The sequence below is a fragment of the Myodes glareolus genome, chromosome 7, assembly GCF_982192425.1.
Source record: "Myodes glareolus chromosome 7, mMyoGla1.1, whole genome shotgun sequence".
In the NCBI taxonomy this organism is placed as follows: Eukaryota; Metazoa; Chordata; class Mammalia; order Rodentia; family Cricetidae; genus Myodes; species Myodes glareolus.
In genome coordinates, this window is record NC_142032.1 from 63,641,411 (window position 1) to 63,664,299 (window position 22,889).

A 22,889-nucleotide genomic window follows, 5' to 3' on the forward strand; every position below is an offset into this window, starting at 1 on the left:
CCTGTTGCAGACTTCCTGCCTTCAGTCATGGTTTGATCTTTCTCCTCAGTGGTAAAAAGGGCACCCAGTGGTTGTTTGCATTCATCCCGTGTGGGTTGATGGGTAAAGAAAACAGTTCCAACAGACTGATGAGGGCCTGAAGTGTCTTGAGAATGGAATAGTATGGGTCTTCCAGTTATGTAAGTCACTGGTTGAAAAAGGCAGAAAAACTAGAAAAGCATCTCTGGGCCTTTAGTCCCTCCCAGCTCCTTGTTCTGCTGGGAGTGATAAACCATTGGGGATGCCTTTCTTAGGAGAACAGCTTGTATCTGGCTTACATTGTTTGCAGAAATTCCAGCACACTTTGATTCTGTGAAGGTGAGGTAGACAGGTCAAGATAAATTCTTGGGAATGCAGGTACATGGTCACCTTCAGACACAGTTGGGTTCTAGATTGACTGGAGGCATGGCATGTCTACCTCTTCCTCCACAGGGGCCAGAACATTTTATTTGGGTTTTGACTCATTGTTTTGGCAACTAAACAGAGACACTTGTTTCAAGCACAACATTTCAGCCAAGGAGAGAGCTCTAGGAGGAGGGAGAGCCTATTATCAATCTTAGGGAACTGGTCAGAGTGGCCAGGGTCCCCTGTGAGCACTTGACAGACTCTCTTGGCAGTTTGAGTCGACTGACCCTGCATCTGGTCATTCTGGTTCACATAGAGTACAATTTCAGTCACATCTCAACTCTGTTGTCCCCTCCCTGGATCTCCTGGAAGATTTGCAGCATGAAATTCAAAGGAGACTTGGCTGTACTCAGTATGATTCCAATTTTAGCAACAAATGTTACAAGTACACCAGAAAACACAAATCTATTAAACAAAAACACATGACTTAAGAAGACAGACAGTCCACCCAGGCTGAGGAGACCAGACAAACACAGGCATGTGGTGGTCACTTTCACCCCTATGCCACAATCAAGGGTATAGGAAGATGTCTCTCTTCTATCACTGAAGACTGTGTCTCTTATCACGACTGATCTCTCATCTTTCTCTAAATATCCCAACTCCTTGATCAACTTACCCATTAGTTCTATTTCAAGTGCCTGTTTGCCAGAAATGTTTGCTTTTATTTTGTTATCAATTTGCAAAGTTATGGCAGGCACAGTCTGATTTTCCCTGGGTGCCCAATTCCACAACATGCTCCCCCTGCCATAAGGTTGCTCTCCCTCTGCCTCTGAGTGACAGTACTTGCTTTTATCTGGGGTTTGTCCTTGACTAGTGTCTAATTTGTGGCAGCAATGGTTGAAATTCTCTGGGCCTCCAAGTCTGTCTCACACTTGCATCTGTACTCTCCATCCCGGAATCTGCCATCTCCGGGATGTCTCTGTGGTCTACAAATATAGAGTTCAAGACAACTGGTATAAAATCTACAGACTCAGCTCAGATTATGATTGGTTTATTAAAACTAATAGACTGGAGACAGTCTCTAACCCAACTCAGAGGCGTGTGATGCGGAACTGAGTGAGGAAGGGCTTTAAAAAGTGAAAACAAAAACAAACCCTTGCATATCTGCACAAAAACTACAGAAACCATAGAGCTGTTCTGCTCTGCAAGATTGAGCAATCAAAGAAACCTCAAGATAGTTTTTGAATACCATCATTAGCAAGTTACAGGAGCCAAATTTTTAGCAATTAGGCATATGATAACATGCAGATGGTTATACTTGCACAGTTCTTGGTATGGGTCAAGGAGTCAGGGTAACTGGGAACTTATCATTCAGGAACTTGAGTCAGAGACAGACGGCTCTTAGGTACCAGGATGTATGCCTAGCACAGAATGAAGTTTCTCTAGCCATCACACCACCATGATAAGAATTCCCAATAACGTATCTAAGAGATGTATGCATGTATGTGTGTTTGTAAACATATGTGTACTTGGTGTTTGGTCAGTTGTCAGTTGTTCTACAGCTTACATAGCAGTCATGAGACTAGTAATAGATTGAATGGTACAAAAGGTGATTAGAGGCAGTGCCAGAGAAACCAACAGGTGAGACAGGTAAAAAAGGCCAGTGATTCACCGGTGTTACTCTTTATTGTCACCATAGCTGAATTAAAACAACCTGTGAAATCACTGAATTTCCTTCTGTCCATGTAGCTGAGAGTGTTTCCAGGAAAGAATTCCTGAAGCAGGGGATCCACTCTCCACGTGGACAACACCATCCCTGGGACTGGGGGCTAGAAAGCCTGAGCTAAAGAGAAAGGAGAAAGCCAGTTGAGCACGGGTGTTCCTCTGATATGTGTTCTCGGCCACTTTGAAGGGAGGAAGCTTCTGCACTACATATGCCCACTACCGTGAGGCCCCACATTACAATACACCAGAACAAATAGTCAAGTGTCTATGGAATGTTTCCTCTGAAAACATGAGACAGAATAAATGCTGTTGAGAAGGTATTTTGCCCACAAGGGTGATGAGCTAGTTAGTACATTTCTGATTTGCATCATAAGCCACGGTGTGGTATAGCATTTAAGAATAGGGAAGTAAGCTAATGAAGAATGTGTTTAGTCTGAAAAGGACACAGCATCATTTCAGCAACAGTTTCTGCAGATGCTGCCCTTTCTGCACTGAGTAGTTGATCCACAGTATCTTAGCAGGGGTCGCAGACACACTTCCCCTTTCTTTTTCTGCTTCCTCTTCCTCTATTCTGTTACCAAAGAATTTTAATTTATCTAGGAGCAATTGGTACAATTGTTCAATGCAAAATAGACTCTGTCTGTGTGTGTGTGTGTGTGTGTGTGTGTGTGTGTGTGTGCGCGCACGCGTGCGTGTGTGCACATGCGTGCATGCTTTTTGATTTGTTTTGGTACTGTTTTGTTATATTGTTTTGAATTTGTTTTGGTTATTTTTTTTGGTTTGTTTGAGAGACGGAGACAGAGAGAGATTGGGTGTGTAGCAAAATGGGTAAACAAGCTCTGGAAGGAGTTGTGGGGGAAGGGAAAATATGATGCAATGTTTTACTTTTGCATTTTTGTCTGTGATCTATTTTTGATGTTTTGGATTCATATTGTGATATAAGACTTTCCCATTACCCTTGGCAAGTAAACATTAATCTAGTTTCCCCAAAGCATCATGGTGGAAAATAATTACTCTTTCTCATGTCATGATTGTCATAAGTAACCTTGACTGATATTTGTGAGTTAATTTTTGAAACTTGAACTCATTCTCTGCTTCATAGATGACCTCTTTCTCCCTCCCAGCTTTGACTTCCACAACTCACTAGTAAGTTGTGAAATAGAGAATCTAAGTTACTCAACTTTGTTTTCCCAAGACCCTGTGGCTATGCTTGTCCCTCAAGATTCCATATCAAGTGTAGATTCTTAGCCATAGTTCTAAACAAAACTCTGTGATGTTTGCTGAGGGGAGGAAAGGGCTTTGTTTTGTGACTATCACCGTTGCCATCCAAGGAAGTCTTGCAGTCCAGGAATGTGGAAGCTCCATTTAGATAAACTTTAATCATTATTGAAATTGGTTGTACTTGTCAGGAAATAAAGCTTGCATTTTTTAATTGCCTCTAAATTTTTGTTGTCTTTGAGGTTACAGTAAGTGAAATTGTCTAATACTTGGATCAGAGAATGGTTTTCTAAAACAGAAATAGGTACACCCATGCTCCATGAGGCTGCTCTCAGGAAAGCTTGTGTAAGAACAGGCCAGGCCAGGAGACCAGCCTGCACATCTCCACTTAATGTGAGAAAGAGGGCAAGAGTCTGCCCAGGGCCAGCTTGACGTCCTTGTTCCTCAGGGTATAGATGAGGGGGTTCAGGGTTGGGTTGAGCACTGAGTACAGCACCGAGGTCACTTTGCTTCTTTCTGGGCGGTAGCTGGAGGCAGGACTGATGTAGGCACAGAACACAGACGAGTAGTACACACAGACCACGATGAGGTGGGAGGAGCAGGTAGAAAAGGCCTTCCTCTTGCCCTCAGCAGAACGCATGCGCAGGATGCTGGCGATGATGCAGCCATAGGAGAGCAAGGTGAGGATGAAGTTGATGCCTCCATAAAAGGCATCTGCCATAAGAGTCATGATGTTATTCACATATGTGGAGCTGCAGGAGAGGAGGAGGAGTGGGGGGATCTCACAGAAGAAGTGGGTGATGACGTTGGGGCCACAGAATGACAGCCGTGCCATCAGACTAGTGTTGATGGCTGAATTCAGAGCACAGATGGATCACACAGCCGTGGCCAGGACCCCACACAGGTGTGGGCTCATCCTAGAGCTGTAGTGCAGGGGATGGCAGATGGCCACGTAGCAGTCATAGGCCATGACTGTGAGCAGCAACAGCTCAGAGGATCCAGACCAGGCAAGGAAGAAGAGCTGGGTCATGCACCCCTTGAAGGAGATGGTGTTTTCCTTAGAAACTAGTCCAAGTAGCGCCTTGGGCAGCACAGAAGAGGTGCAGATGATATCCATGGTGGCCAGGTTGCACAGGAAAAAGTACATGGGACTGTGGAGCCCAGTGCTGGAGGTGACCAAAGCAATGATGACAATGTTGTCTGTTAGAGCCATTGTGTAGAGAGTCAGGAAGCAGCCAATCAGGAGCAGTCGTAGACTAGGGTGCTCTGAGAACCCTTCCAGCACAAACTCTGTCACCGTTGTCTGGTTGGGACTCAACATCATGATGGAGAGTATGTGTCCACTGCTGTGTCTGCTGGGTTCTGAGGAAGCACCAGTTTACCACTTCAAAGTAGGCTTTCCAAACTTGGTCATCTCAAAATTCTCTGCTGTCGGAAAGGGGAGAAGTGAGTGTATTTTCTTCATGGAAGCCTCTTGTCCCTTATTGTCTGTACCACACCGTTTGAAACCACAGATATTTTATTTACTTTTCATTTCCCACGTAGAAACTTTCCTGTGTAGATTTGGGTCAAAGGGACATCTGTTCCTGCCGCATCTTGAGCACGTGGGTCAAATGAAGCATCCCTTGAATATGGGATCAGGGAAGAATATATTTCAACTAAGGGAGTCATTTTAGGGTTTACAGGAGACTTGATTATATATGGGATCCCAGGTCCAAGAAGAGATCCCCCAGATTGTTCTCTGGGCAGAGGAGAGGGTGCCTGAACCGGCCGTGGCCCATAACCATACTGATGGATATTTTGCTTATCACCATAGATCCTTCATCTGGTGAAGGACGGCGATACAGACGGAGACCCACATTGGAGCACCGGACTGAGCCCCCCAAGGTCCAAATGAGGAGCAGAAGGAGGAAGAACATGAAAAAGCAAATCAGAACCGCAAGGGGAGCGATCACCCACTGATACAAGGCGACTGATCTAATGAGAGTTCACCAAGGCCAGTTGACTGGGACTGAAGGAGCGCTTGATCCAACCAGATTCTCTGGAGGAGGCTGGATTCTCTGAATGTGGCTGGCCCGAAGTCTTTCTAAAAAGCCATTGACAATGACTCTGGGACTTGTTTCCTCTGCATATTCTGGATTTTTGGGGATCCAGTGTGACTAGATACTCACCTTCCTGGTCCTGGAGGGAGCGGGGAGGAACTTGAACTACCCACAGGGCAGGAAACCCTGACTGCTCTTAGGGATGGAGAGGGAAGAGGAGAGGGAGTGGGAGGAGTGGGAGAGTGTTGGGAGGAGGGGCGAAAATGGAAACTTTTATATTTTAATAAACTTTGAAGGAAAAAAAACAAAACAAAACAAAATAAAAATCACATTTTATCTCATATATCTTTTCTATAATGTGTCTTCCAACCATTTTTACTCCCATCTAAGTAGGAAATGTTGAATTTTAAAAATCACATCTGTCTCCATTTTATACCAAAGATACCAAAATATTGTATTTACCCTCTGTAACCATGTAGTCAGTGTTATGTCTGACCATGTTCTTATCTGACTCTCATATTTATTGCACCAGTGCATAGTTTGCTATTGCAATTGGTTCAGCAGAAACACATTTCCAAAAACAATTCCTCAATGGTCTTGTCAGTTTCTGCACCTGGGTACCTAGTTCAACCATATTTTAAATTTTGAAATACTCTTCTGAGAGTACTAACAATCTATTGATGATATTAAATCCCAACCCCAGGGTTTGCCTCCCTCAGAGGACAGGGAGAGTTGATAAGACTGATCCTAGGCTGAGCTAGAAGGAAAGATTTAAAAACAATTGAACCCTGTAAGAAGCATTTGCTGTTTGACTGAATTCTCCTATTACCTATAGCACATCAGTAAAAATCTGCTTACACAGACAATAACTGATTTCTGAATGGCACACATGAGAAGAAATGTCAGATTAATGTAAATAATAAAATGATTTGAGGATCCAGACCTATGTTCGTACATCTATAGACTCATGATTTATTACAAAAAGGGGGCTGATCAAACTGGAAGTTACACATAAAAGAATTAAACAAGATTCTTATGTCTCAATCTCTATAAAACTAAACTCCAAGTAGATGAAGGACCTCAGCATAAGACTCACCATTAAAATGACGAAGAATAAAGTATGGAATATCTTTGAACTCATTGTCACAGGAAAGATCTCTCTGAGCAGGACAATGGTAGCACAGGTGTTATATCAATCATTGACAAGTGGGGGGCATGAGGCCATAAAGCCCTGTACATCAAAGAACACCATCACAGCAAAAGTTGTTTCTTTAGGTGACTGTCGGTCCTGCCATTTCTGATCTGTAGCAGACAGGAAAAGACTAACACCTACAGGGCTGGGCTGGTGTTTTTAACTCTATGGAGGAAGTGTATGCCCAAAACTGTATCTCTGCAGTGAACCCTGGACAACAGGGTATCAAAATCTCTCTGTGACATTTTCTCACCATGCTTTGTGGATATCATGGTCAAACAAGGCAGCATTCAAGTCCTACCTAATCATCAATATAGATCTTGGATTCAAAATTATTGTTTGTATTGGAAGTGGTGAATGAGAAAGTTGGGGTTTTGATGTAAGTGGGAAAATGGACATAATAAACTCTATTGTCATTAGAAGCTAAGTATTCTGTTGTTCGTACAATGGAGCATGAAACCAAATCTTTCTATCATAACCTGTTCTCTGACCCAGCACTCCTTTCTCTAACTCAGGACTCATTGAGAACATGAGTTGATGTCCCTCTGTGCTGACATCCAAATACTGAGACAATTGTCACTTTTAAAGTGAGAACTTTTGCTTCGAGTTCCACTGCTAGCCGGTAGAAACACATAGTGAAAGATTAGCTGTCACTCACCTCCCATGTCAGAGTGAATTCAGGTGACAGATGCCTCCCACAAAAGTGTACACTGTTCTGAGCACAGACTTCTTTTTCTGCAGCACCAAGACTTTAGTGGCCCTCTGAAGCTCTGTCTTCCTTTGTGTAGGGGTCATTGGCCTTCAGATATAGCTATGCTTTTGTGAGACCCGGGATAAATGTTTGTCCTGGTGCCTCCTGGGATAGAAACTCAAGGAGAAAGCTCTTAGGATCAATTAAGGGGACTCCTGGCTTTATGACTCAAGTTCCCTGCAGACTGGTGTGGAGGAGAGGGGTCAGGGAAGTCATATCCTATGGGGAGGAGCAGTTCCCCTTCAATGCCGTTCTTCCACCAACACTCTGCATCCATGTCCCAGAGTGTCATTGGGATTTTTATGTACTGTATAGAAGGTCTCACCCTGATATAATTCAACTCCTCTGTATTCTGCTGAGTGTACTTCCTCTGAATCAGACACATATGCAACAATTTTATTCGAAATATGTGCTATTGTCTAGGCCACACTTCCTCTTTCTATATTTAACCTTTTCAATTATATTGTTAAGAATTCATGTTCCCTTAGTACTTCCATTTTGTTTGCTATATTTTAAGCATTTAAGATATTTATTCATCTTTGATACATATATACTGGTATCATTATAGACTTAACAAGTTGCACTTAGTAATATATTCATATTCATATACTCATATGCATACAATAACAGTTAATAACAAAAAAGGGGTCACACATTTGGAAGAGACTCTGTAGGAGTATAGAGGAGGGTTTGGGAGGAGGAACTGGAGGGGTGTAATGCAAATCAAATTATAACCCTAAAAATTTCAAAAATAAAATTTTACTCAAAGTCTTATGTTACTCCAGATTCTTCATAAATGAAAACCTAAATAAAGCCATCATTATTAAGTTTTAATTGTAAAAAATTTTATATAATATAACCTAATCACTGTTTCCCCTCCCTCAACTACTTCCAGATACTCCTCACCTCTCCACTGATTCAATTCCAATGCCTTTTCTTTCTCTTTTGAAAATCAACAATCAAGCAAACAAATAAACACAAACAAGGCATAATAATAATAAAAAATAGAAAAAATACACACAAATATGCACATACACACTCTCAAGATTAACAAAAACACAAATCAGATCATAATATATAAGCAAAAGGTGACCAAGACAAGAACTGCTCCCTCCAATTATTATGAAACAAAATATCCTTCCAAATACGATTGAATGCATTTTGTGTTGATGGCTATGGGACCTGCCCTTATATATGGTTGGTATACCCAGTAAGATGCCGGTGTATAGAATTAACTAACTCATTTGTAAGCAGTTGTCAATTGGAAATACCTTCTTGTTTAGGCATCAGAGTCTGTGTCCACTTTTTCTTCTTAGTGCTGGGATTCTGTCTAGCTTGAGCCTATGTGGTACCCATGCTTGTTGCCATAGTTTCTGTGAGTTCATGTCTACACCAGTCCTCTCCTGTTTGGAAAATACTGTTTCCTTGGAGTCATTCATCTCCACTGGCTCTTAAACTCTTTATGCCTTATCTTCCTTATAGATCCAGAAGTCCTGCAGGGAGAAGTTTGATGAAGGTATGCCATTCAGGACTGAGTGTTTCAAAATATCTTAATCTCAGCACAATGTCTAATTGTGTATCTCTGTGTTAGTTTCTATTTACTGCAAGAGGAAGTTTCTCTAATGATCGATGAGCAAGGCACTGATCTATGGATATATTAGAATGCATTTAGGAGTAAATTTATGACTGTATTTCTTTAACTGACCTATAGTATTTGGTTTCTTCCTAGGCTCATGCCCATTCAATCTCAGGTTGTTGGCCTTTAGAGTAGTGCCATCCATGGGATCCATCTTGCCAAATGGACCTTAAATCCAATCAGGCAAAGGTTGTGTTGTCTTTAATGATTCCCTTTCTTTGTTAAATTCTCCTTCCAGTTTTGAAATGTTTTCATTATTTCATTCAACAGTCTGTGTATTTAGCGATATCATTAATGGGTTAATGAGAAGTAGCAGTATAAAAAATTAGCACCTACAGTATCACAAAGGCAGAGTGTGGCTGTAGCTGGACCTGGCGGGCACCATGCATGTTAGACACAGGGCCATCACATGTGGACTTTCCATGTCAGCAACAGAGTATCTCATTTTCTTGAGGACACATGAGAATTTCAGTGTTACTGGAGTAAGTGGTGAATGCCAAGTACCAAGGCTACTTTTTAGAATACTCAATGTGGTCTACATGGGCAATGCAAGGCAGCATGAAAGAATAAAACTGGCCATCTAAAATATGATTAGAAACCTGAAATATGTAAGGATGAAATATTAGAGCATGCGTGAGTGATAATTTGGAAGTCCGCACCATAGGCTTCAATGACCATTTGGATGACATAAGTAACGTGAAATGGGATAACTTCTTGATTCATGAAGCAGGAATGTCCCAAGAGTCTATTAGAAGAAGAGTGTTAACGACTATTACAATACATCCTGGAAACCATGGGAAATGCTATGATCATTGCTTTGACCAACTCCAGAGTCTTTATAGACCAATGTAATGTTTTTCTGTGAGATCTGGCTACCATACACATGGTCTGCAACTCCTCTGTGCTACACACGGTTTAATTGGTCTAATTCCCTAGAAAAATACCATCTATTTTCATGGATCACCTCTAATTCCTTGTGTGGTTCATATTTTCTGAGCTATTGCTCATAGTCAAAGCCTATGATCACGATTTGGACATTTGCTTTCCTCTACACTATAGCTCTTGTATGAGCCAACACATATGTGGGGACCTTATGATGGTATATGGTCCATCTGTGCCCTCAATTCTCCCATTAATGTTGCTCTGATGATGTGACTAGCATTCTGTGGATGTAAGGACACCCACTTCTATGAGACCTTCTAGTTCCTACTGCTCTCCTGCAGTGCCTCAAGTGTGAAAACTATCACGGCTCTCTTTCCTGCCTTCTTGCTGTCCAATGGCTATTATCACCAGCAACCAACACATGTGCTAAGCTGAGAGGAAGCAGGAGTTCTTGTCTACCTTCTCATTCCATCTTCCTTAGTTAATGTTTCAATTGCTGTGAAGAGACACCATCACCATGGCAACTCTTATATGGAAAACATTTAATTGGGCTTAGCTTACAGTTTAGAGGTTATCATCAGGGTGCAGAGCATGGCAGACACGATGCTGGCTACATCTTGATCAGAGGGCAACTGAAAGCTGACTTAAACATTGTACAGTACTCTGAGCCCACCCCACAGCGACACACTTCTTCTAACTCACTCTAACAAAGTCATACTTCCTAGTAGTACCACTTCCTATGAGATTGTGGGGACCAATTACATACAGACTACCACATCGCATTACCCAAGTTCTGTGTCTGCTTCCAACTACTATCTAGAGAGAAGCTAATTGCCTGCAGTGATATACAAGATCCTTAGCTGATATGAGATTCCCCTCTGTATGCTGTGAATATGTTTTGTTACCATTGGTAAATAAAGAAATGGCTTTGGGCCTATAGCATGGCACAATATAGTCAGACAGGAAATCTGATATAGAACAAGTAGGCAGAGTCAGGGAGATGCCATGTAGCTGCTGAAGGAGACAGACAACTGGAAAAAGTTCTGGTAAGCCTTGTTGTAAAATATAAAATAATAAAAGTGGGTTAATTAAAGACATAAGAGCTAGCTAGAAATATGCTAGAGTCATTGGTCAAGCAGTGTTTTAATTGATGCAATTTCTGTGTGCTAGACATAAAAAAAACAGACTCAATTATGGCCTCTTGGTAGCAGTATTTCCTCTAACAAGCAGAGGCACAACTACTTTAAGAAAGGATTCCTGACTCAGCATTAGTAGCAAAAACTGCATGGCTCTTTTAAGAGGCTCTGTCACCAAACACTTAAATGATGTTTATGAGCAGCCAGTGGCATGCTTCTCAGTGGTAGCATGGACCTAGGAACTTCACAGAGTTGTGACTATAGAAATGGCTCCCACCAGTATCTCTATCATGAATCTAGATGCTCAGGAATTCAAGGAATGGGATAGAGTTAGCTGCCAAAGCCACAGCTTTAATCCAGCCATATTGATTAGCTGATTAAAGACTCATGTAGTCAGAAAGAGAAAGAAATATACAGTAAAGACATATTCAGATGAAAAAAAACTTTCTAAATAGTATGTTTAAAAATATACATAGGCTTGGGAGAGAAAAGAAAAAAAAGGATAGAGAAACCCCTTAAACAAAGAAATAGCATAATCAGGTATGGTGGTACATGCTTTTAATTCCAGCATTTGGGAGGCAGATGCAGGCAGATCTCTGTGAGTTTGAGACCAGCCTGATCTACAGAGTGAGTTCCAGGACAGTCGAAGATATAGAGAGAAACCCTGCCTCAAAAATCTACAAATTAAAAATAAAAATAAAAGAAATAGAGTTTTAAAAAGCATGTAAAGCTAAAAACTACACAGGAAGTCTGGATACTGTGTGTTATTGTGCTGTGTTTGAATTGTTTGACTGCAGAGGAAGGAACAAGAGCTGCTAAACGACATTGGATTACATATGCTGCTGGATTAATTCAATCTATATATTTTGAAAATGCTTTGACTTCAAATTTTAATGTTAATTTGGAGAAGAGTTTTTGCTTTTATTATCACAGAAATGAAAGGTTGGGATTCATTCTTGGGGAAGAAAAATAAAGTTTGAGTGAGGAAGACCCTCCTCAAAAATTTGCATTGGGAACAAATGGCCTGGATGAGCCAATGTTTCAGAGCACCTCTGTTGCTGTGTCTTCTGAGTTCTGCACCCAGAATAGCTTCAAGGCTGTGGCTGAGATGATCAAGCCTCACAGAATATTCCAGTCAGGACTTGATATAATCCTAAATTTTCTTTGGGTCTCTATAAGATTATCAGCATGCTAAACCAGCAGGTTGTAGCCTAAAAAATTTATGCCTACATTCCTAAAAAATGGATTATGGACTTTTGTCTTTGTTTAAAGGACTGGTTGCAAGTTGTGGATAATGGTCAGGAAAAAGCTAAACAAAGGAGATTAGGTTCAGAGTTCTTGCTTTGAAAAGGAAAAAATGGGAACTGCTGTGGCATAATGATTTTGTACTCTGTAAATATTTGTCATTCATATAAATTTAGCAAAACACTGATTGTCCAGTAGCCAGGAAAGAAGTATAGGTGTGGTGATCAGACTAAGAGAATTATGGGAAGAAGAAAGGTAGAGAGAGTCAGTTGCTAGCTAGATGCAGAGGAAGCAAGATGAGAATGCCTCACGGATGAAAGGAACCAAGACATGTGGTTAAGCACAGATAAGAATTATAACAATTATGAGTTAATTCAAGTGGCAAAAGCTAGTTAATAATGAGCCAAACTGTTTATAATTAATATAAATCTCTGTGTGTTTCTTTAGGACTGAAAGTCTGTGAGACCAGGTGGGACTGAAGCTTCCATCTACAAAGGCTCTCAGAGTCAGCCTGTAACTCAGATCCTCTGTGAGGGTTTTCTTCCCTCAAACTGGGGAATGAACCAAGCACCAGGAAAAGCTGTGATGTAAGATTAAGAAAGATGAAAACAGCAAAATTAAACAGGCAAATGCAGTGAACAAGTGTGGGAAGGGTTCATTATTCTTTATCTCTTTATTCATTCACTCTTGGCCCTACAGAGTATCAAAATTATCAAGTGGGGATCACTAAAAGACTACACTCAAGATTTACCTAGTTTTGATTCAGTGAGTCAGAGAAATACCTTAACATTTAATAGCATTGAACTTATAAGCATATTTTTCTACTAACAAAATAGAAATGGTTAAAAGTTATCTAAAACATTTGAGTGAGTAGAAATAAGAATTACCTGGTAGATAGTATGATATTTCTTAGCTCAGATCATGACTTGGCCTATACCCAGAATCAGGAGATGCACAAATAAAGGCTTAACTGATTTTTAGTACTCCTTGACCACTTCTTCCAAAGTTCCTTTTTAAGTTCAAAGTAATCAATGTCGAAACTGAAGTCTTTTAAAGGATGTTTTGAATTCCTTGTTTCTCAGGGTATAAATCAGGGGATTCAAAGTTGGAGTCACAGTGGTGTACAGAACAGTAATGGCCTTGTCCAGCACACCAGCAGTTCCTAGGGCTGGCCTGACATAGGTATACAACACAGTGGAATAATAAAGGGTGACCACAATCAGGTGGGCAGAGCAGGTGGAAAAGGCACGCTTCTTGCCTTCCGCTGAGCGGATGCGCAGGATGCTGGCAATGATGAAGCCATAGGACGTCATGGTCAAGAGGAAGTTCAAGCCAGACAAAAACATATCTGCAATGACAGTCATGATGTCATTTATAAAGGTAGGGCTGCAGGACAGTATGAGCACAGAAGGAATCTCACAGAAGAAGTGTTTGATGAGATTGGGGCCACAGAAGGACAGTGGCAACACTAGACAAGTGAGCACCAAGGCATTGAGAGCCCCTGTAAACCACACAAAGGTTGCAAGGGCCACACAGACCCTGCCACTCATGAGGGTTCCATAGTGCAATGGCCGGCAGATTGCAAGATAGCGGTCATAGGCCATTGCAGAGAAGAGCAGAAGCTCAGAGCTCAGGACCCAGGTGAAGATGAACATCTGTATGAGACATCCCCCATAAGATATGGTGTTCTCAGTCACCAGGCTCTGCAGGACCTTGGGTAGGACAGTCACAGTGCAGATCACATCCATCAGGGCAAGGTTAACCAGGAAGAAATACATGGGTGTGTGGAGGCTGGGACTCCTGTGGATGGTTGTTATAATCAGACCATTGCCAATTATGGCCACCATTAACAAGATAAAGAAGAAGCAGAAGAGGGCATCCTGGATCCAGGAGTCATCCACGAAACTTTGTAGGATGAACATGGCCACAACTGACTGGTTCTCAGGAGCCATGGATAACACGGTCTATGCTCAGGTTGGGAGTGCTTGGGGCTCTGACAAAAGAAGAATGAACTTTATTTTGATTAACTGAAAAGTATTTTAAATCTCAGTTAATAGTCAATGCTGTGTAACAAGGAACCCATTCTGGTAAGAAAGCAATGTTTAAATTTCATTCTCAGGGATCACATGCTAAAGTAATGAGCAGGTCACGGACACATCCCACATGGGCTCTGTTGTGAATATGGGTGGACCCTGCATGCAAGATCTCTGAACAAATTCTTCCATACATGCTGTATCTCATCCCATAAGGAGGGAGAGATGGCCATGGTCTCATGAGTCATCCAGGCCACAGTGACTGGAGATTGTGGTGTGGATGCTGGGAAGACATGAATTACTCATCATCATCACTTGGACTGTGGAAAGGTACAGTGAGAACGGTTTCATTTGGTGCTTGCTGCTTGCCTGAGAGTGTGGGGAATAGCACACAGAACATTTACTGAGTGACTGATTCTCAGGAGACAGAACCAGTGTCATCTTTGTGACGATGTGACTTCTCATGCAGCTGACAACATTGACCCCAGAACTTCCTATCCTTGAACTCTATTCCACTAGGACAATAAGCTGAGGTATAGCATTCAAGACTCATACTCAAGCTGATGCAAAAAAGAGGGTATTTTAAGGAATATAGGGTGTCTCTCAACTTTAAGCCATAGGAACTCAACTGGTCCCCGACCCAGTTCTTGCAAGGCTGCTCAGAGAACCATCTGAAGGAACCAAACCACCCCTGTAGGACTTCACACTGCAAGTCACTGTCCAGAACACACATGCCCCGAATGATGAGAACACAGGCCTCTGTTGAGAAGACATAGGGTGGTGGTGACTAGACTGGGTACTGCTGGACTCTGTGTGTACTGCTCACTTGCCACTTCCTACTACCAGACTCTGCCAATTAGGACACAGTGAAGGGAACATACCTGAGTGTGAGTTATGAATCAGAATCTAAGACCGGACTGACAGTGACAGGGGACAGGAAGCTACATGGAATGCACACAGTATGACAGGATGCTCATCCAACAATCACATCTAGTACGAAAATACAAGTCATGTTTCACAGTAGAGCATTTTACATGTTTCCAGAGTAGAGTGCTCTAAAACAAAATAGTCCTGGAAGTGCATTTACTGGCATTCCCCACCACTGTGCACCACCCCTGTTTCTCCATCTCACACTGCTCCAGAAGGGTTTGCAAGGAGAGGGGTGTGGGAGACCATGATGTGTTGGCTTTGTCCCATCTTAAACCCAGCAAATCAAGCTCAAGGTGATGAGGGCATAGTCTGGGCAGGGAAGCCTGCCAAACTTCAACCAGGGTCAATCTTTATTCTGTTCTCACAGGGCGTCAGATCAGGCTGCACACAAACGGTGGACACTCTGTTTCACACAGAGCTCTAGTAGTCACTGGGCGGTGCCTGGGGTGCGGACATGGTGCCCCTGAACACTGAGAGTAACAGACCCGGCTGCCGCGTTTAGCAGATGATATACAGGAAGCTAAGATATACAAGAACACACTTTCTAAAACATGTCTCAAATACTGCCCAGGAAATCCAAACTCTAAATAGTATTTGTTACTAATATTGACTGCAATTTGATCTGAACTTACTCTTTTATTATTTATTTATTTGGTTGATTGGTTGGTTTTCACCACCAATATATTAACTTTTTATTTTTCACCCCTTTAGTCCATATATCCCCTACCGTATGCGTCTGTGAGTCCGGCAGTAATGAGGATGCCTCTGTGTCAGCATTCACACCTCTGAGAGATGAAACACCATGTCAAACGTGAGCATGTGCTCCCTGCCCCACACCGACCTCCTATATCTGCACTGCAGCACAAAGGAGGCAGGAGCAGCTTGCTGTTGTGTTGCCCAGGCAGCCTGAGATGATAAGAAAGGAGTGAATCCAGGGTCATTCCTCCTCCCTGGGAAAGTGAAGTGACTCTGCAGGACATCCCGACTGGGATGAGGGTGCAGTGTCCGTGGTTCACAGGTGCCCCAGAGAGGCTAAGGAGGTTGATGCAGGAACTCCTGCTGGAGTCTACCCACAAACATGCCAATCACTACCAATCCCCTCTACTTCCTATTTGAGGACTTGAGACTTAATCCAAAATTTCTACTAGCTTGTTCCTACCATGTCTTTGTGTAGTTCAACGCACATGAAATCTACATGGGGAGAAAATATCTCTGTTTTCAAAAGTCTGGAAAAGTAAATGAGTATGAAACCTACCTGTATGTCCACAGGCGTGGGGCTGGGTATCCAGAGAAGTGTGTGGAAAAGAAACTGCAGAGAAAGACAGGCAGACAGAGAGACAGATAGACAGACAGAGAGGAGGGAGAGAGAGAGAGAGAGAGACAGAGGAGAGAGAGAGGAAAGAGAGAGAGAGCACGAGACAGCACATCTGCACTATTACCTATTATCCAGCCCTTTATCTCACTTCTCTGTGATAGTTTCTGAACCTGTTGATTTCCCTCTGTGAATGTCAGAAACATCCATAGGTACACATTTATGTTCTTCTGACATCAGAGACCCTGTGGCTCCAAGCCCACCCCTGGACTGTATAAATACGTCTCCTGATGAACAGCTGACAGGAAAGAAAGGACATAGCTGACTTAAGTGGCCATACACATTAGGAGTTGTTGAAAAGAAGGATATTTTCCAGATGAGTCTGAAGACTTTGCCATAGTGTTGGTAACCCCTGCCCATAGAGATGCCCCTGAACCCTACAGAAAATTATCGGCTAGATCATGTACTTACCAGAACATTTGGGCTTCAGGGATGCTTTGGTCCTGAGAAGTATAGAGATGTCTGTTAGCTTCAGATAATCCGGGCTTAAATCTTGATAGCGTTAACTGTGTGATGCAACCCATGGCAGTCTTGGCCCCATGGGAAGCCTACCCCAGGGCCCTGGCTGAGGTGGCCTTGCAACTATCTGTCAGGTCAACAGTGGAAAGTGTCAGCAAAGAGGAGCTCAGCCCCAAGGGCAGAAGGAAAAGCCACAAGTTCTGGTTGCCATGGCAGGAACTCAGATGCTTTCCCAGTTGGAGCTCACTTCTTCACACCCAAGTCTCAGCTGAAAACACAGCAGAGCTCTCAGGGTTAGATGTTCACTGGCTTAAGTTCACCAGGAAAGGATCTCAGATTTCTCTAGCTTCATGGGCCATCACTGCCTGCATTGATGTTGTGATGATCAATTTTGTGTGGAAAGGAACAATCTACACATTGTATCCTGACCTCAACTGACAGAGATTGAGTATCCATGTGAGATGGGGAAGACGGGAGTTCAAGATACGAGAGTATTCTGTAGCATGCCTCAGTTCCTCCCGAGCTGTGGGTAGTTGAATATTAATCAGACGGCTTCTATGAAAGTCTAGTTCCTCAAAAAAGTGCCAGCCGTATGTCCTCAAATGAATTCACTTCTCCAGTGTATGTTCTCATACTTGCTCTCCAAGTCAGAGGTTAGGGGATGTCAGTTGTCTTCAGTGTCACTAGATACAGAAACAACACAGTTAAAAATGGCATCCTTAGTCTCTGAAGGTTTTATGTATATTTAAAGTTTAGAAGTAGTGTAAACATTTTTATTTTAATTTGTAATGTCTATGCTCCTTCATGTTTATCACAAACACACACACACACACACACACACACACACACACACACAAATCACAGATATCACAGATGCACATTTTAGGACAGCAATTTGAGCTTTTTTTTTTTTCATTCTTAGTTTCTGTTGGATGATGCCAAAGAATTACCATAGTCTAAAATGTTTGCTGTCAATAATAGCATTTCAAAACAAGACTAGACTTATAGTGGAGCCGATAAAGAACTATACCTTTTATCTAGTGTCTTCTCATCCCTTTATGTTATCCACAGGCACTATAAAATCCTCTATATGGGAACCCCCAGAGCCACAACAGGCTAGGAATAGGTCAGTACTTCTCACGCTTCTTCCTGACCCTCATTCCAAACTCTCCAGTCTCATTCCCAGCCCTATAGCAGTCTGGTTGAAGGGGCCTCTCCACCCATTCCACACCCAACCTTAGGGGACTTCACCAAGCCTTGGAGTGAACCCATTTTTCCTCTTGTAGACATTCTCTTCTGCTTTCCTCTGCACCCAGCCCATCCCCATTCCTTCCTGTCGTATTCTTTCAGAAATGCTTACAACTGGACTCTCAGTAGTCACATCTGGTAAGGATGCTAGTAGGTGAGCCACACTATCCTTCCGGCCCTCCATTATGATCTTTCCATTCTTGTAGGATATTTTATTTGTGTTTTAATAAATATCACTTGCCTGAAGACCAGAGAGTAAAAGAACACCACTGGTCAACCTGACAGACTAGACAGTGGTAATACACACCTTTAATTGCAATAGCCACACTAGATGTCATAGAAACAAGGCAGTACATGGCTTTAATGTGCTGCATTAAAAGGTATGCATGGTGAATACCTTTAATCCTAGAACTAGAGAGGAGTTTAAGATGGGAGGAGACAACTCTTAGACTCAGTCATTCTGAGATTGCTGGAGGCAGGATCACCATTTTGGACTGAATTTGAGGCAAGAGTCAGTAGCTGGTTTCTTTGCTTTTTGGTCCTTCGTGTTGAACCCCAATTTCTATCTCTGAAATTTTATTAATAATGCTTCACATTCTTACGCACAGTCAGTAACAACCTGCTTACAGGTCTTGTACTCTGACTTCGGTTATATTCACTGGATACTTCAACTCTTGCTTCAGATACAGGATCCCCTAATGTCTCTGTCTATCCAGACAATGTTTTGTTTAACACTTGCATAGTTCAAGAATACCCCCTCTCTACCATATTTCCTACTCCATATGGATGCTAATTATAGGTGTGAACAGGACCCCCTTTAGTTTTGAAGCCCAATTCAGTCTTTTCTCCATGGCCACATCTATCCCACTCTGTCATGCAGCCACATAAACAAGAGCTCTGTACTGGGCAACCCATTCACCAGACTTTGACAAGATCCAGAGGAAACAACAGAAACTGGGAAATGTAACACCCACCCAACAAAGACAAGACCAGGTATCAATATCTTTCACTTCAGTCATCCCATTCCAGATGCCTAGACACCAGCACAAAAACACAAATACCTAAAGTCGAGACAAGGATGCTTCCACAAGAATCCAGTATCCCAACTACATCAGACCCCAAGATATGTAATATAGTTGAAGTGCAAAAAAGGACTCAAAAATGATTATGAATACGTTCAAGAACCTTAAATAGTATGTGAGTATATTCTTTATTGGAATCTGAAAACACAAATGGTAGAATGAATATATTTACAATTCATGACTTGTAAGAGGGATTTATACAGCAAAACAAACAAACAACAGAATGATTAAAGAAAACCCAAACTAGCCAGGCAGTGGTGGTGCATCCCTTAATCCCAGCACTCAAGAGGCAGAGGCAGGAGAATCTCTGTGAGTTCAAAGTCAGTCTGCTTTACAAGAGCTAGTCTGAGGACAAGCTCCAAAGCTACAGTGAAACCCTGTCTAAAAAACAAAAAACAAACAAACACAAAAAAGGAAAGAAAAAAAGAAAAACAAAACCCAAACTGAGATAAAACTGGAAATAAAATGTTTAGGAAGTGAAACATCAAAACCTCAGAAGAAAAACTCACCAATAGAGTACTAGACTTGGAAGAGAGAATTTCAAAAGTTGAAGATATGATACAAGAATGGATATTAAAGATGATAGACATTTCCTTTCTGGGCTGACTAATAATGGTTGGCAAGGTTAGTTGTAAACTCAGAGGAAGTGGTTCTACAACCAAGGCACTCATCAGAGAACCTATGATAGACCAAAGCACAGATACCACCAAAGTCCAACTTCTTACACCAATTGGTTTTATTGGGGTTACTTAAAGGCATATGGGAGAAGGGTTATATAGGGGAGTAGATTGTCTCTTTAATCATCATGAGTTCCTAAGAGCCCTGCTCAGTTGATTCTGTGGATCATGTTCTCCTGGTGTTCTTGACCCCTCTGGTTCCTACAATTCTTCCTCCCCTCTCTTCCTTGGGGTTCCCTGAGCTACAAAGGGAAGGACCTGATGGAGATCTCCAAGTTAGGCTCTCTCTTTGCCTAATGTTCAGCTCTGGATCTCTGCATCTGTTCCCACCAACTGCCAATGGAGGCCTCTCTGATGGCATCATATCACATCTTGATGTCCTCTGGGAGTTGTTCAAATCTTGAGTTGTGCTGAAACTGTTGCATTTGCTGTTATGCTGAATAGGTTAGGTTTTGTGAGAGACTGAGAATGTGTATATAGACAGAGCTCAAGGATTTTGGAGGATTTGGAGCTTAAGGTGGCCAGTGGTCATTTGGTTTGTGAAGTAAGGATATTTTGGCTCTTTTGGATTTTTGAAAATGATTATTCTCAAAGTGATAATGTCTGCACTGTTCTATGACTGCAAGAGATGATTTGCCCACCTGCTAGTGGACTTCTGGCTCTGCAGGGAAGCCATTCTGCTGCTAAGAACTCAGGTGCCCTGTTATCTATACCCAGTGCCACAGAACGTGGTGGGACTGACGTCCTGTTTACTGATGCTGATCTTCATCTTCACAGACTTCACACACTCTGTCCTCATGAGAGGGTTTGAAAACTGCAATGAAAAGATGCGTACACTCATGACCAACCTCAACTGTGATGTCCCATATTGACCACACTCCCCATGCAATGCAATGAGAGTGGCCCTTGCTCAATCTCCCAATACAATGATGGAGCAATCAGTGTTGGTTTATTGATAGAACTATGTCACACCAAGATGATATAGTTAGGTGAGGTAAACCCATAGACTATGCTCAGGAATTGTATGTTAATGTGAAATCCATCTTCCTACATGGAACAAATGAGCATGACTCTCAGCCAAGCTATCTTGAGGGTATCCCCATGGTAGAACTCACCACAAGGGTCAGTGTCCTTGACCTGTGAATATGGCCTCAGGTGTGTACTTTCTCTGTTCATTAGGGTCCTGGTGTCTCAGCTTAAGTACTATGGACACCACAGGGACTAATGGTTACCTCAGAGTGGGTAATTGCTCTCTGTGGGCCATTCCCTAGCAATCTCAGTGTCCACGCCACGGGGCAGGCCCTACTTTAAGGTCAAGAGCAAACAATAAAGACACAGGACTCTCACCATTTGGCTACACTGCATGTTTGTGATGACTTTCAGACATCTTGGATGTAGATGGGCACTCCGGGACAACTTCTCTTTGCATGTGAGCTGACCTCCCTCTACTGACATCTTTCCTATGGTTATCTATCTTCCCTGTTTACCCCCGCCCCCGTGTGTGTAAGTGATGACTCTCAAAAGGTAATTGGTTTTGTCCTGATCTATTCCAATATTTAAAAATCTTTTACCTTTTACCAGAGTCACTTTGCTTCATAGTTTCAGTTTTTAACTAAGAGCTTGGCCTCGTGGGTCTGCTTTGGGACCTATCTGAGCCGTTGGTCAGTGCTGAACAGAAACCTTGCCCTTTGACTTGTCTCTGAGGCAGATCTGGGTCTCTGAGAGAGGTATGGTGGTTTCCTGTGAACCTGGTGCAGAGTTTCGGGCTCAAAGCCACCTGTGACCCAGAACTGCAGGCAGATTTGTATTGGGTTGAGATGCAGACAGAGGGGATTTGGAGGCCAACTGAGAAGCCCTATGTATTGGATGAGGCCATCTGGCATCTGCAGGGAATGTTGACAGACCAACCTCCGCTTTGCTTTTGCAGGGACTAGTATTTGCTCTGGAGGGTCTATGAGTTTCGTGGTTCTTCAGTGGGAAAAGGGACAGGGGGAAGGCATCAAAAGCTCAGTGATGGAGGAGGATTAACTGTCTATGTGTTAATGGATAATCATCGATAATAGTCAAGCTTGTAGTTATGTTAGTTAGATTTCTAGATATATAAAGATATATTTCAGTTAGATAGGCATTCTTCATATCTTTCAAAGACTACAGAATATGGCATTTAATGTTTTAATAACTTAGGGCTTTTCATGACAATGAGACACATCTGCTTCTGACAGCACCAATCTACTTCAAGAAGAAGATGGGCATCGAAGAGGTTCCTTATGGAGTTGGTTAGCCATTTGGGCAAGAAACTGCTCTTGCCTGGACTGTTGCATAAACTGGACACAAAGAACCCACAGAAAGAGGACTGCTGAACTGACCTAAAGGTGAGATGGTCTTTCGGGGTTCCTGATTCATTAAAGAGTCTGCGAGACATTCTGCAGGACACAGCAGATAATGACTGAACTGCCTTTGAAATTTCCTGCTTCATGGAAATGTCTGCTGGATACTATGGGCCTTTAGGCTGAAGATGGATGCCCCAACGGTACAGAAGAACTTTGGGTGACTGTCCAGGCAGCGAGATGTCTCTGTCATTTAAAGAGTTTTGGAAGTTGCTTACTTCTTGTTTACTTAGGTAATATTATATCCTTCTGGAGTCTTTGATGGAGTTGAAGAATGGTTAGTTATAGTTATAGTTTTCCTTAGTTATGATCAAAGATAAAAGTAGATATAAATATTGTAACTAATTCTTGCTTGATAACTGTTTTGTTATATGTAATTTTACTATGTTAAAATGAAAGCCTTTCTTTTTTGTTTAAACAGAAAAAGGGGGAATGATGGAGGAGAGTTAACTGTCTATGTGTTACTTTCATTGGTTAATAAAGAAGCTGC

General features: G+C 42.2%; 1 protein-coding gene and 1 pseudogene across 1 annotated transcript; both read right to left on the minus strand.

The window, feature by feature from the left end:
• Positions 1–3,304: 3,304 nt before the first annotated feature.
• On the minus strand, positions 3,305–4,751 carry LOC148121442 (olfactory receptor 13A1-like; annotated as a pseudogene).
• Positions 4,752–12,552: 7,801 nt separating this feature from the next.
• LOC148121443 (olfactory receptor 13G1-like) lies at positions 12,553–14,199 on the minus strand. Its single transcript, XM_087907643.1, has one exon. It carries the CDS (start codon positions 14,161–14,163, stop codon positions 13,240–13,242), a length of 924 nt encoding a protein of 307 aa, XP_087763769.1. The 5' UTR covers positions 14,164–14,199; the 3' UTR covers positions 12,553–13,239.
• Between the last annotated feature and the right edge of the window lie 8,690 nt (positions 14,200–22,889).

Bases quoted from the DNA above. Each gene is read 5' to 3' on its own strand.
- LOC148121443 (XM_087907643.1), bottom strand. From the start codon at position 14,163: ATGGCTCCTGAGAACCAGTCAGTTGTGGCCATGTTCATCCTACAAAGT.